The 15,930-nt window shown below is 41.3% G+C and overlaps 1 protein-coding gene across 1 annotated transcript in view; it reads left to right on the top strand.

Moving 5' to 3' along the window:
- The window catches only part of glis1b (GLIS family zinc finger 1b), an 80,773-nt gene that overhangs the window by 44,915 nt on the left and 19,928 nt on the right, over positions 1-15,930 (top strand). The window contains exon 5 of the mRNA XM_080473213.1: positions 12,947-13,108. Within this exon, the coding sequence (XP_080329339.1) occupies positions 12,947-13,108 (162 nt within the window). The remainder of the gene's footprint in view (positions 1-12,946; positions 13,109-15,930) is intronic.

Genomic DNA, 15,930 nt, shown 5'->3' with positions numbered 1-15,930 from the left:
GTCACATCCAAAACTTTAATCAGTTTAACCTCTCCACTGAGCCAGATCAGTTTACCAATACATGGGAGATAAGAGGGTGGAGTGATGCGTTTGGGGGTCTATCATGTTCAGGAGGCTGTTGCAGGGATGCAAACTGCAGTAGAAAGAGGACAACTTTCTTTCAGGGGCTTTTTTAGACTCCCTGCTAGACTGTTCATTTTGTTCTCCTGGTTGTTACTGCTCAGTGCTCGCTGCATATGATCCACCCACAATATGGGTGTATAATAATATATCTATATATATATTTTTTTAGCAACAGTTAAAAACTTAATTGTAGCTCCAGTTTGTTGCCTTTTATGAATGACTTCTTTAACCTCTGAGGCTGCGGATCCTCTCGCAGTCTTCATGTTCACACACACTGGCTTTGTTTCATTTTCAGGGACATTTGTGCCACAGTCGTCACTGTTCAAACATCCCCGCCAAGCTGGTCGGCTGGTAGCGTGTGCAGCCTGCGTGTGTCAAACAGACAAATGTCTTAGCCCATCCGGGTTTGTTCGGGGTTTTTTTTGCTGGCTTGTCAGTGTTGCAGAGGTCACTGCATGAAACTGATTCTAGAACAGCACATTTGCATCCAAACAAGCATATAAGAAGCAGTTTTATCTACACCGGAGCGACTTCTGCTCTTGAGCAACAGCATAGCCCCGGCATTTCAGAGGCCTTTCACCCAGTCAGACACACACCACACCGCAGCGTCCCAGACTCGCCTCGATCTGAGGCTAATATACATGAGAGAGGGAGTCGCTACCGTGCAAAGTAAACACCAAGAGAAGTATGGGTAAGTTACGTAGCGAAAGACATGTTTACGTTAAGGGTGTCAAGTTTAACTTATGCACTGCGGTGTGCTGTGGTTGGCGTGCCGGCTTTAATTTGAGTGTTTGAGAGACTGAAGCCCGAAAGAAATGGAGCCACACGAGCAATCCGGCTCCACTGATGTCATCCCTAAAAAGTGACACTTCTGCCCAGAATGCATGGCAAGGCATTATGCATGACAAGTCATTTGGTCTGACCTGAAATCAAACCTGACAGCACTCTTGAAGGTCAGCATGGCCAACGCGAGAGGTTGGTAGAGTCTAGCGAAAGTATCGTCAGAAAAGGACCTGGATTAAAACTTGTGTTCAATGCTAAAGAACCTGTTAACATTGTTAAATCAAAATGGGAAAATATATTAAAATGAAACACTATCACTTCTTAAAATTGCGACTAAAAAAATACACCTTAACAAAATAACACATCCAGACAACTTTAGCCTTGAGAGTTTGTAATCAATTATGTTCATGTCCTGTTAAACGTGGTCCTAAAAATAAATTGTTTTACATTGTTTAAGTCAAACTTAACAGTTTAACCATGTTTTAGGGTGACTATGTTTTGGTTAAAATGTCAGTTTTTTATGTTGTTTTTCAGAATGGATCAAAGTATTAAAATTGACTTGGGCTCTGCAGAATACTAAAGTAATGGGTTGCTCACAGTAATGGCGCAGTAACCTGAACGCTTACAAAAGCCTAATAAAGCTCAAACTTGAGACTCCACCATTGCTGCCATTGTCTACAACGCTACAATATTTTTTTTATTAATCCAGAAAAATTCAACAGCTTCTGTTTCTGCAATCATTTGTGGCAGAGAGATTAATTTAGCATTAAATCATGGTGAGTAACCTCTTAGAAGCCCATTTGAATTAGTGCTTTGTTATGGAGGGATAATATTTTTAACTGATTATATTAAAATTAAAACACATCTTTGAAGAAACCTCTGGTATCATATCAGCATTTAAAAGCCAAGCTAAACGTCATATTTTTTTAAATTAAAAATGTAAATGTGAATTTGTGCACAACATAATGAACTGACTGTGGGCAGCAGACACTTTCTCCTCAGTTCTAAAGAGAATCAATGTTATAGAAGATTTTAAAAACTTGGTGAGCAGTCACGTGAGTGTCTGGCTTTATTTGATTGGTCACATGGAGTCAGGGGACGGAGTCTCAGGTAAAAGTCTCGTGACCAGATAAAGAGTTTGAATATATACCAGTCATAAGCAAAGGCAACGAGCTGCATCAAGGCCACAGTAACAGTAAGTCAGGTTTTTTCCTCAGAATTGTCTTGAAGTAAAAGTAAAATGTACCTTACTTTAAAACTACTCTCACAAGTACAATTTATCCAAACAATCACCGAAGTAAATGTAACGTGTGACGACACACATCTGTCTTTAGCACACCCCAAACTCCAGCTTTTTTTTTTTTTTTAAAGACTTTGATGAAGCTTTCAGAGGGAGGCATTCGTGTGACTCAAAAGAGTGAAAGTGAGGAGCGATCCAAAAGGAAATGTCAAGGGAAAATTATGGGTGCGTAGATTGCGGTGAATGCCACATGTAGTATCTCCAAACAATTAGAGCAAATCCACATTATTGCAGTGACTGATAGTGAGGGAGGCTGGCGGAGTTGTAGAGACGGAAACAAAACCCCAAAAAATCTGCTCAGTGGGACACATGAGGACATGTTACTCAAATGATCCAGTTTCTTAATACCAATTTTTATGAGTGTGTGTCCCTGTAGTACTGGCACTACAGAGACTCTTACATTTGAGCTCTGGGATTTACCCCCCCCCCCCACGTGGTGTTTTATGTCCCCGTGGGTTTCGTCTCCGGGAAGACACTTTCTGCGTAGCTTTTTTGGTCCACTTTTAAAAACATCTGTTTCACGTTCAATCTGTTCAGCTTCGGTATTGGTTTAACATCAATGTGAAAAGGTTTTAGTAGGATTTCAAACCAGATTGGTTTAGTTATTTGGGCAGTTACAGTAGAAGTAAGAAGCCTTTAAGTCAAATCATATCCTTTTGTTTTGGCCGTGTTCTCATAACAGCACGTCTTTCACACTGTCACATCTTAGCTGTCACCGAGGCCGCTCTGCATCCCTGTCAAGGAAAAACCAACAAAACATCACTTACTTTTTCTTCAAGACACATGGCCAAGAAATGGAGATTAGGTCATGCATGAATTCAAGGGCAGTCAGTAAATAAATATTCTATATGGGGGGAAAAATGTTGTAATGCGCTTGCTCTCAAACTGGCAATTTGCGTGAGGCCAGCCGAGTAGCAAGATCACGTTACAGCTAACATAAATATGTGTCCAATGAGAAATTTGAAGGAAATATTCCATAAATATGAAAATGTTTACGAAGCAATACCAGCGAATGGTGGGTCCTCAGGCTGGCAGGTTGCTGAATGCATCATAATTGCACAGGAAAGGGGAGTTGTTTCACGCTCAAATTGATGTGTTTTGCTACAAGACAGCAGACATATAAGTGTAGACTGATTTATTGAACACGAATAGAGAACAGAGAACTGTATACTGAAATGTGGTCAGGTGATTCGATGAAATGGGAATGAATGGTGATGTGCTCACGAGGAAATAATTGGAGTTGACACATTGGATGTTGAGCGCAGTCTGATCTGTTGCAACCAGCCATATCCACGCAACTGGAAACTGGACCCTGAAACCCACAGAGAGCAGAAAAGAACACAACCTTGGCACGCTGAGGAGTGAACAAATCAACGGGCACCGTGGCATCACAGTTGCACCACATTTCTTAGACAGCCGCTATTTACCCAGAGGGCTTTGTGGTCTGGTCGTCCTCCAGGGTGTTGCATAAATGCACTCTCTTCCCCTTCACTCTGCCTGCGTCCTTGGGCTGGTGCCGATCACAAAGCCATTTTGACCTATTGTTTAATTTTGCAGGCATGTTTATTGTCTGAATATCATAGTGCTTTTGGCGTCGTACCTTGGCTGGCAACCTCGGTGAGGCTCGGCAATGTTTATTTGTTGTCCTGTCAGAGTTCTAGAGTCGCCAGGGTGAGTTGCAGCGGGCGCGAGCCTTGAGACAGCGGAGTCAACTAGCATTGTGTGGACAGTGACTAGGATGCCCAGAAAAAGAAGAAAGCCTTTAATTTCTTCAACTATTCAGTCTGTGTGATACAGAACAATTTCAGCTCGGGTGCCAATGATGTCAAGTCACCTCATGAAAGTTTCATGTCAGAAGAAAAGAATTAGTATGTTAATTATAACGGATGCAACAGCTAAAGGAATTATCCTCTCTTGGGAGACCAACCACATCAGTGCTCGCTGTGTTTTTGTAGATTTGTTTTTTATTTTAATGAGTTTTAATGCATGCGCTGACTGTTACGGGGGCAGGACTGAGCCCCAGATGCAGAGCCGTGAAACACGGCACACAGACAAGTAAAAATACAAAGATCTGGGTTTATTTAAAAAAATAAAAAATCTTAAAAAAACAGGACAGAAAAAAAGGAACAGGAAGCAATTCTACTAAGGTATATCAACAATGAATCAGTACAAACTGAAAGCTAACTAAAACTAAGATCAGTCAAAAAAGAAATGCCGACCAGAACTCAGAACTACCAAAACTATAAAAACACTGGAAGTCACTAAACCCAGTAATTTAGTAAATGTATGAACAAAATTAGTATTGAGCTTGCAGAATATAAAACACAAATCTAACCTGAACTAAACAAATAGACGCGCACGGAAACGGCGGAAACACGACTGATACTTATCTTGGAAAACGAAACTAATCTTCACTCTGGAGGAGGGCAGAGGACTGAACTGCAGGAATAAAACTAGAGAGGACCGAACGCAGCCAGGAATTGCTAAGGTTACAGAAATCATTGACCCGTCCTCTGGCTGTGGCTCCAGACTCGTTTATATGGTGAGTGAATCCAGGATGAGTCTCTCCTGCTGTCGATGAATCCAATCAGCTGATTGCTGTGAGCTTCACACGCCTCTGTCAAACTCACTTTGATAAACAAATGTACGGTTCTTCTTTGCCTTACTTTTTTAATTTGTAACTGTTAAACATAATTTGGGTGCGTCAACACTCACTGGTCAACTCCACCATAAGGATAATGTTTATTTTGCAGGGACCTTTCAAATCTGTCAACATCACCCAACCAAACATAAAGAAAGCACTTGTAAAATGAATCAATTTAACCATGCTGGAGAAAGACTGGTGACCATTGTCCAGACCTGTCCTTGACCGATAGTTAGGCTGAGATTGGCTCCAGGACCCTGCTACCCTGCACAGGAAATAAATGGCAGAGCAGATGGATGGATAAGGGAGATGATCCACAGTCGGACCAAACTGTATGAGAGGTTAATAGCAAATGACAGTCGAATCACTTGCACAGTAAAAGTAAAAGCCAAGGTTCACACTGTACAGCTCATTTTCTGTTGAAGCAGCAGCAGTCAAGTCAGGCTAAGGTAAAAAAAACAACAAAGAACAAAATGCCAGACGGTCAGCAAGGGAAGATAAAAATAATAAATGATGGTAGAGATCCAGTGAAAACTTCCAACTATAAAGCACAGGCTAATGATGACATTGTGTTTGAATAGTAATCCAGTAAAAGAGTGGTGAAGCACGTCAATTAAACAGTGTGTTATTGCCATTACTAGCATTTGGTGAATTGTCATCTATCATCTCCAGACACAGCCAACGAAAATGGAAACATGGCGCGCACATCATTGTAGGGCAAGAGGAGCCTATTGGCAGGAGGGAGGGGGTAAGAGAGTACGGCAGTGAGAGAAAGCGAGAGTGAGAATGGAGGCAGGTGTGAGTGAAAGGTGCTGAATGGATTGAAACCCGGGTGTCAGAGGACGCAGTGGCTCGTGGGCCCGTCAAACGGGATACTGTATTGACTGCCAGTAACATCAGTCCAGGCGCCGGCTCAGAACACAGATCATGTTTAGGATTTTCATTGCGTAACCCCCAGTCTGTCTTTTTCATGGCAGGTTCAGGTTTCGTGAATGGGTTTATAATTAATGCCTTGATGGGTACTAATGGCCGTGGCCCTAAGAAGCTTTGTACTGCACTCTAATTAGCTATTATAAATGGTTGCATTTGCTGTGAGCACAAACACGCTGTCAGAAGACAAAGTGGGATGGCTCTTTCTATAAGCTTTTCTTTGGAGTTTGCCGGATCAAATCCCCGAATCCTTCTCGTATTCTGTCAGTTGGTCGATTATTTTGGAATATTGATGTAAGGGGATCTGCATTGTACAACAGGGTTGGATGCCAGAGTTCTATTTCTCCAACAGCTAAATGAATCCAGGAGTGTGACAGATTCCGTGTCAGAACATCTTTTCAGCAAACTTCTGTTTCTCACTGAGAAGGGCTGAACGAGATGCGATCAGAAACATGACCCGGTGTTTGTTATAAATAGTCAGTTTTAAAGTTAGCTCCACATCTGGCTCATATTCTTGCAGTTGAGTGATGAATGTGTCTGTAGGAAAATTATGTCTTGACACCCCGAGCTTTCGTCCAGAAAGAAAATTAAATATTCTCGGGCAATTTTCAATTTTGTTTGAATTAGGATTTTTTGCTGGACCTACTCACAATGCACATCCTTCTCCCTTGTCAGTTGACGTCAGTGTCAGCGAACATGACCCTATTTTCCTTTTTTCCCTTCAACCTGATGAACCTGTAAACCCCACACTTCCCAGTTAGAAAGGAAATCACATCTTAGCTCTCTAATCTGATGCAGGGCTGCAGAGTCGGTGGGACATTTGAATGAAGGCCTCCGAATCGCAGCAGGTTAAGTGCTTCCATGAAAGCTTGCCGTGTTGTTGTGCGTCGAGGCTTGCAGCATGCCAGGCCTCCACCGCGGGAGCAGGGGTTCAGATCCATCACTGCACTTCCTCCTCAATCTTCAGCAAACAGTCCAGTAAGAGCAGCTCAACAGCTGGGCTGGCTCATTATGTGAGCAGCCCCATTAAGTCATCATAGGAATGCTTCCTGTTGTGCCATACACCCGAAGTTTTTAATCTGGCCCCAAAACTGTTCGGGCATGAGTGCAAAATGGCTGTTAAGAACAATTTCTTTAGTCATTTACATGACTACTTCCTCCCACCAATTTATCGGCTCGCTCTCGAGCTCTGTGTTCTCATTCATTCGCATCTGGACAACACTCCCTCCCTTTCACTCATTTGTATATGCGTGTTCATATCTCACACATGATACTTCTTAAAAACTTGACCCAGTGCACAAGTTAAGTGCTTCAGAGAGATGCAAATCCAACATGTACAAATTAATTTTATGTTCTGTATTAAAAAAAAAAAAAGATTTTTAATTTTTTTTAAAAGAGTCCTACGCTATCTTTGATTCTAATTAAAGCCGTACACACGCCAGATGAGGCTGGCTGCTAAAAGGGTTCCGATATGTGGTGGAAATGATATGTGTAAACTATGTAATGTGAATGTTTTAGCCAAGCTGTGTTCAATTTTGTATCCTGACGAAGCGCATGAGAAACCTGCCTCTCTTTAGCTGTCTCGTTGAATCATATGGATATAATTTCATCCATTTACGTTTTTCTACTCTTTGCTGTGGTTGCCACAGGGCATTTGGAAGCAGGCAGATTAAATGCACATGTTCCTCTCATCCGCAGCCGGGGCACTCTGCTCCACGGCCTCCCCTCCGAACAGATCCTGAAGTGTTGGTGGTTTTTCTCATTGGTCCGGGCAGAGAAAGACACCTTGTGATAAACTGACCCGCTCTACTTAAAAACTCTTTTTTTCATACTTAAAATATTATACAACCTGCTTTTGAGCATCGGCAGTTTATAATGTGTTTAATTTGGCAGTGTTTTCGTCTGTAACCGAAATTATTTTGCCCTTCATCTTGTCGGTCAGCCTCTGCAGTAAAAAAGTCTTGATATGTCAGGTAAAACTAATTAAAGCAGAAAAAGAGGTTGTGACTGGTATGCTCTCAGGACCATTTTCTTTTATGGGAGGCCCTCTGAATATGAGTAATAGTGAATTTCATGCTAGTTAGCAGGCAAACAGTTGGGTATAAGCTCTCGATCATTAGACAGAGTCCTGAGCAACAATTACTGCCCAGGGCCAGAGAGATTGTAGCTGGAGATATCAAAGCTTTGCTTCTCATCGGCCCCAGAAAAGCTAGATTGTTAGCAGAGAAAATCCTGGAGCTTATTCTCAGGGAGGAAGAAATAACTCCTCTAGGTGATGACCTTGGCTGCAAGGACCAGTCAGATATTATTTTTCAAGAGGAGCCCCTCTGCATTAGTTTCGATTCCCTCTGCATTTCTCTTCTTAAACCATTCATTAAGGTTTTTAATCAGATTCCTGCTATGCATGTCAGCAGCCGTACTTCCTCCTGCGCCGCTCCATAATGGCTGGTTTGTTCCCATCATCCGCAGCTCCTGCAGGTTGCTAATGAGCCGCCGCGTGCGAGTGGAGTCTTACACTGGTGCCTTTTAGCTCTGACACTGTTTGGCCTTTTCCCTGCCAGTCAGGAGTCATTTCCCATGAAGGCCTCAGGCGCGACGCACCTCCACCAGCACCGCACAGCGGGCCTATAATCTGTCTGTTGTGATCAGCTACCTGTCCACCCTTTCAACCCGCTCTCACCCCCTTCAGCCATGTCAGGACCCCGCTGTCATCCTCAATGTTTACCGAGTCGCTGAGACCCTCCCCCTCACCGCCACTCGAGGGTGAGATGGTGTCAAAGCAGGGCTCGGATCCCTCTGCGCTGCCAGTGCGGCGACCCTTGTGTGGCGATCTGCAGGTTTGCAGCCAAACTAAACATGTTTAAAGCAATCAGTGTGATTAGCGCTGGCTAAAGTGTTTTTGTTTGGTAATACCAAAATTGAAGTCGATGCTGCGTTGCAACGCTCAGCTACCACACTTCTCTCTGTTTATGGCACTTTTACCGATTTGCTGAAAGAGATGAGATTGATACCTTTTTTTTTTTTTGCCAGGGGAGGATTTGATCTCCCCTGCATAGTGATTAAAGTTACTTCATTCGTGGCCAAAATGCACGTTGATGTCCTTTAAAATGTAAACTATAAGAGCTGTCACCTCTCATGCATTTCATGTGAAATTCACTTGATAAACTCAAAAGTTGCTTTCACGCTGCACAACATCTGTTTGACGTCAGTAATACATTTTTGTTGATGTCTGAAATTCCTATATTTTGAAATAAAGACATTGTTGTCACTTGGTGATTCAGTGTCCACTAAAATGTATTTATTGATGGTTGAATTTTACTATCTGCACCATATCATTACATTCATAACATTTATCCTTATTAATTTAGGAATCTTTCTTCGATAGAATTTATTTTATTTTATGTTATATTTCTTTTCATTGCCTTACTCATTGATATGATGACATTTCATTTCTACCGTGCCCTGTAGCACCTGCCATCTGCTTTTATCATGAGGCTGAGCTTTCTTAACTATATACAGTATATTATAGCCAACTTGTTGTGGATGATTGTACCACCTCTTAAAATTTCCCATATGCTTCTTAATCTGCACAGATTATTTTAAAAGTGTTAAATTTCACAATGTTTGTAACTTGGACACATTTAGGAGGAATAAAAACACACAATCCGAGACATATGATTTCTGTCAGTCACTTCTTTTGATGAAAAAGCCACAATTTTTGGCCAAAAGAGCACGTTTACATCCAACTAGCAGGAGTTGTGTATTTTCTTTGAACAGCGCTGCATGCTCAAAGTATCCAAAATGGAGTTGACAGCTACTGAACTCCGTGAAAGAAGTCATTTAAACCAGAGGATTGGCCACACTTAAACTTCTTACTTTAGCATAAAAGTTTTCATGCTGGGCTTCTGGGTAATGTCCATGTCTCGAGGTGGCATTGCCTATTGGTTTCCCAGCAGGCGGGAAAACCTCATACTCAGACCGTCTCCGTGCAAGTCCTCGCTCCCAGAGTAATAATATGCTCGACACGATTAACACGCTTTCCTCCATGGAGCCCTAACTATAATTCAGCCACAAATTTGTATTGCGGAAAAGAAAGCAATGAAAGAGTGATTATTCCCTTATACATAAATACACAGGTTTGGCACATCAATAATAGCCATGTTTGTTTTCCAAACTCAAAAGCTCGGCGCCGTATTTCAGCAGTCGGCATGGACGGTGTCTGTCATGACTGGTACAGTAGTGTGGATGTTTCTCCTGATTTTTTATTAAACTTTCCCACCACCGCTGCTGCTGCTGCTGCTGCTGCTGCTGTCCTTGTTTCCATCCAAAACTTTTGATTGGCATGGCTCAGGAATAATATATTTCCGCCGTGTAGTAATACGTGAGTTCTCAAAGACATTTTCCATGGTGTGTACGCTGAACCCTGCGCAGCCTGTGTCTGCGTAATGTTGAGGACGTCTGAGCGATAGTTTTTCCTTTTCCTTCATTTTCTGAAGTTTGTGTTGTTGTCAAGCACTTCAGGTGTGTTCATGTTGCACATGTCCGCCATTTCTCATAACTTTGGCGTGTTTACGCCACAGCTTACCTTTATCAAATCACTAATTTTAAGATGGATTGAAATTGTACAGACGGTCTGGACAGAGGACTGTCCAACCTCGACACTTCTTCAAGTACAAACAACAATAACTTTATGATCACTGACAGGCGGAGTAAATTATACCGATTTCCTTTTTAGGTAGTAGGTGAGATGATATTAGGATCATTTTGTCTGGTGCATTTGAAGCAATAAATATGCATAAAGACTTGAGTGAACTTGACAAGGACCAATTTGTGGTGGCTGGTTGAATCAGACTCCATAACTGCAGCTCTTGTGCGGTGTTTCCAGTCTGTGATGGTCAGTATCTTTAAAAATGGTCCACGCAAGGAAAAAGTGGTGAACTGCAGACAGGTTCAAGTACGGCCAAGGCTCAGTGATGCAGGAGGGTAGGAAAGGCTGCCCCCTGTGGTTCATTCTAATAGACAAGCTGCTGGAGCTCAAACTGCTGCAGGAGTGAATGCTGACACCAACAGGATGGATCTTTTAGGTCTTATAGGTCTTAATGTTGTGGCTGTTTGGTGTAAAGGTGACACTTCTTTCTGAGCATCACTCAATTCAAGTGCTAAAATCAGATGATTGTTAGGAACAGAAATACCTGAATTCCCTTAATTAAAATGTTTAATAATTGAACTAATTACCAGTGTATATAACTGAGTTGCTACTTTAATCAATTTTATGTCATTCAGGCACTCACTGGCATCCTGCTTCTGCTTTTTATATGTGTGTATTATTTCCATTGTATTTGGCATTTTGTTATTTGCCAAGTGAACTTGCTTTTCTGGTTGAAACTAGTCAATTCGGAAAAAATTCTGCCATGGATGTATCTGCATTACATTTGCAAGAATCCTTATGTCCCTATGTTATGTTTGCTGGATTGGGATGTTTTTGTGTCCACATTCCTGCTCCGAATCATGTGTACCAGCGGCTTATGGAAATGTTAGTTTGCACTTTGTTGGTGAAAAGAAGTCAGACATTGAAGAAAGCTCTCTCTGCCTGATCATTACGAAAGGACACTGTTGTCTCACAGCTCATCTGCTCGAAGGTCTTACAATCTTCATGAGGAGCGGTGCGTCGTGTCACCATAATTGAGGAGATTAAAACTCTGTTAGTGAGCCACACAGACCCACAGATCAGCGTGGTCACCCAAAACGGCTCTACCATGCCGGGCTTAGGTTTCGCCTATATTAAATGGAGCCTCAGTGAATAGAAGGCCCGGACGGTGCTGCATGAGTGAATGAAGGAGGCCAGGGATGAGCATTGAGCCTAAAGGTAGCTGAGGGCCCATTAGAAGAATGGTGTCACTCTCTCCTTAGCCGTAACCTGACCTGTTGTCAGCGGGCTTCACTAAAGGTCAGAGTACAATGGACGGTGGAGACTGCAGCGTGCCTGCAACAGGGTCAACAGGAAATTTGGTGGTTTTTTTGCCGAAATCAGCTTCACTCTGGTTTTTAGTTAGACTCAAGCGTGGAGAGCCTGTTTAGGAATTTTCAGACGTAATATTTTTTAATAAAATCATCAAAGGGTGAAAAAATGGTAAAGAAAGGAAGCCACACAATAGAAGAACTCTAACACACTTCTGTTGTACCCGGTGAAATTTAGAACTACTAATTAAGCTCAAAGACGTGTTTTTAGTGTATCAGTGTGGAGTGTGTGTCCCACTTTATGTCATCTACACTCGAGCATGGGAAAATCTCACTGTGGAGTGAGGGTGCTATCCACAGCAACAAAGTGAAGCCCAAATTACCTTTTTAATTTTATATTTTAAGCATTATTTCACCAGTCCTATTTAGAATAAATGACCTTAATTTTGGAAAAATGACAACGTAAATATGCACAGAAGAACCTCAATAAAAATAAATTAATATAATGTTGCCCTTTAATTTAATAATGGATGTGTTTGTAGCCTGTTATGACATTGTGACTCTTTACAAACAGTCTCTGGCGGTGGTCTTGATGAGGACAGCCTCGTCTGCTCGCCGGCCATGTTTGCTGCTTAAGAGCAGAGGCGGATATGCGAGAACCCTCATGAATCATTGACATGTTAACAAATCTGTGGTGCTCATTGGCTGAGTGGTTGGGATCAAATGAGCCAAGCTGGGTCAGATATGAGCTTGTTTACAGTCACTGTCACTTGTCAGTCTAATGCACTATACACAACAGAAACACTTATCTCATGCTATGCATTACAGCTCATTAGCACACTCCAGTTTCCCGTGCAATTTAACCGGCAGCCTTGAGGCAGGTGTACTCTCATGCAGGCTGTTCTTCGAGTAGATGTGGTTTTCAACGAAGGCTCTCGACTTGGCAAAGTAATTCAAGAGCCACAGCAGCAATGAAAAAAATGTACACAAGTATACCACCCATGTTCTTAAGTATTTCTTTTCAATAGCAAACCCACATTGTACCCACATTTGCCAGCTTTACACTGATTGATTTCTTTTCTTCTGGGCGCCCACATGTGGGCGCCGTGTTTATGGCCCTGTGTGGTCCTTGTGCATACCTGCCTCAAGTGCGGTTGGTTGTCTTTGTGACTCGTAATCTCATGCGTGCCGTCTTCTCCTGTCTGCAGTTCGAGGGCTGCAACAAAGCGTTTTCCCGTCTGGAAAACCTGAAGATCCACCTGAGGAGCCACACTGGAGAGAAACCGTACCTGTGCCAGCACCCTGGCTGCCAGAAAGCTTTCAGCAACTCCAGCGACCGAGCCAAGCACCAGCGCACTCACCTGGACACGGTCAGAGTCAAAGTCTCCCCGGTCTCACTTTTTCACTGTGTTTCACCAGAGCGGATTGCCGTCCAACTTCTCCCCAGACAGCAGTTAAAAAAAACTGTGGGTGGCCAGTGTGTTGCAGCATAAAACGTCAAACTATAAATGTGACATACGGGCTACATTTACTGCCCAATAAATTTTGTTAGAGGTTGGATTGTATGAAAATTTCAAATTACTTGTGGAGTATCTTGAAATGAAAGTTCCTTCAGTGTACGTGTGAGGTTGTGTCTTGGGTGTATGCTTATACTCTACCCCTCCTTTGCTTTTATAGCGTTCAAAACCGTGTTGTCGTCCAAGCCTCCGCACCTATTTCCATGTCTTGACAGTGTTAGACTGTAATTCACCGTCAGTCACTCGGCAATCTCCCGCTCTCGACTCTCACGGTGACACGCCACAGATCATTAAACGATCGCCGCCATGAGACCAAGTCACAGCATAACGGACTTGGACCGGGGCTGCGAGCTCAGACAGAGCTTCGCCTGTTTCTGTGACCTGCAGCGACAGAAGGGAAAGGTTGAGTCAGCCATCACTGCTACTCGTCATGTCTCAGTAGCTCCACCAGTTTACCTCCCACTTTATCACCATCCAGACGCCAAAACAGCTAAAGAGTAAATAGGTTGTTTAGCTCAAATTATGTACTTGGAATATTTGCTTTTCTCTGCCTTTTTAGGGATCTTTTCACTTCTCTCCTCCCCATTAAATAATATTTCCTACTTATCGTCAATCTTGTCAACCTCAACAGATTTTAACAATGGCATTAGATACCTGAATAATCAATTTATAGCGTTTATTAACTTGATTTAACAGATTCATTTTCCATCAAGAATGGAGTGGGTGTCATGGGAGGTTTTGTACAAAGTTCCAATATGTTACAGTTTTACAATTATCCACGGGATACGGCCCTCATTTAAGGCAAGCAAAATTCCACTGAAAAATATAAACAAAAATAAGGAATGGGCAAATTTTGTTTTCCAGACTGGAGAGACTCTTAACTCTCTCAACCAGAAATAAACCTCTGAAAAAAAAAAAACATTTGAAAAATGTCGTTGTTGAATGTTTAACAATGAGCAATCGTTTATTCCCTAAAGGCTATTACATGAGACTTATAAATAAGGTTTTACTGTCTTTTCTTCATTTCTTCCATTACCTTCAGTCATCATGGTGGACTCAGACTTTCCCACACCAAAAAAAATTAGGGGGAGAAAAACTGCATTTTGTATCTTGTTGCCCTTTGCTCACCAAGTAAACAGTTACAATTATTAAGATACATAAAAGAAAAAAAAATGGTGGTGATTATTGAGATATACAGATAAACATAATATCTGAGCATTAAACAAACTATTCTATTTCCAGTTGGTGCACATGATTATTACATTTATCTTCAAAATATAAAACAGTTACTTGAGCATGTGCACTGTACACAGACATTCTACAGAAAGTTTTCTATTTTTAAATATACACATACATAGTTATAATAACATGTATTTAATGCACATTTTTTATAAAGATTGAACCCTTTTAGACAGTAGTGGAAAAGCCTATATAGAGGATGTATACATATGATATTTAGTATATTATTGTTAAATATGATGACATTTGTGTGATTATAGTCCATTTTACCCACTAGACAAGGCATTTGATAGTTAATTGACATCTTATGGTATATCCTCATACATAGTTGAAATATAGAAATATTGTTAAACAACGCTTAAGGGTGAAAACCCAAAGCTTTTTTTTTTTTCCCAATACAAATATTTATTGGTAATTTCCAAAATGTTGTACCACACATAACATTAAAGATTGTATATATTGGTTTTATTTTATTTAGAATCACTTTAGAGAATTCATAAAATGTATCTATACTTTTTTTCCTCAGTATGTTTTGATTAGTGAGAATGTATACAATAAAAAAGTAATAACATTAAGCAGATAAACCGTAACAGTATTCTCATAACTTTTATGTTAATAATAGAATAGAATAGAATAGAATAGAATAGCATAGTCCTTTATTGTCACTCTGTCGCCATGTTAAAACACAGTGCTAACAGGAGTGAAATGTAATGAAAGCAACCGCAGTGACAACAATAAAAAAAACACACAAGAGTAAAATACAAAACCGTGAAGAAGTTAAAATACTCCGTTTTATATATTAAAAAAGCAAGACAAGGAGGAAGAAATAAAAGTGTACTTTTCTCTCATGTTCCTGCATTGCCCAACCACCTCTACCTTTACAACATCTGATAGTAAATCACTCAGAATTTCAGAAATGTGAATGTAAAACTATGTTACTCTATCTGTTTTGGGATTTTCCTCCACCACCCACACTTTTCCACATTAGGCTAAATGATACAGCTAATCTGGGACCCTCAATGCTTACGGCCTCACATTAACACCCTGCTCAGGGCTGAGCTGTGCCTGCCCAGTCAGACACTCTGCCAGAACCACTTTGAGGGAAATAGTTCTCAAGCTTTAATGATATTTATCCTACACAGAAGTTACGCTTGATTTTTTTGGGGGCTGCTTGGCAAAACAAACATGGCGTGGATGAGCGGCACTGTTAGCGCCCTAGAATAACAAATGGGTGATTTAGACAGAACGCCGAGGCACAGAGGCAGAGCTAATAAAGACGTATATCCCCTTACACTTTAATGGCCTGCTTGTCTGCTTAATGAAAAAAAAGCATCTGACAGGAAAAAAAATCCTCAATAAATGAATCAATGTGCTGTTGGTGAAAAAATGTGTAATTGCATACGTGTTTAAAAACATGTATGACTGAGAAACATCAT

This window comes from Lipophrys pholis, assembly GCF_963383615.2.
Source record: "Lipophrys pholis genome assembly, chromosome: 10".
NCBI classification, from domain to species: domain Eukaryota; kingdom Metazoa; phylum Chordata; class Actinopteri; order Blenniiformes; family Blenniidae; genus Lipophrys; species Lipophrys pholis.
This window is presented reverse-complemented; position numbering and strand designations above follow the sequence as displayed.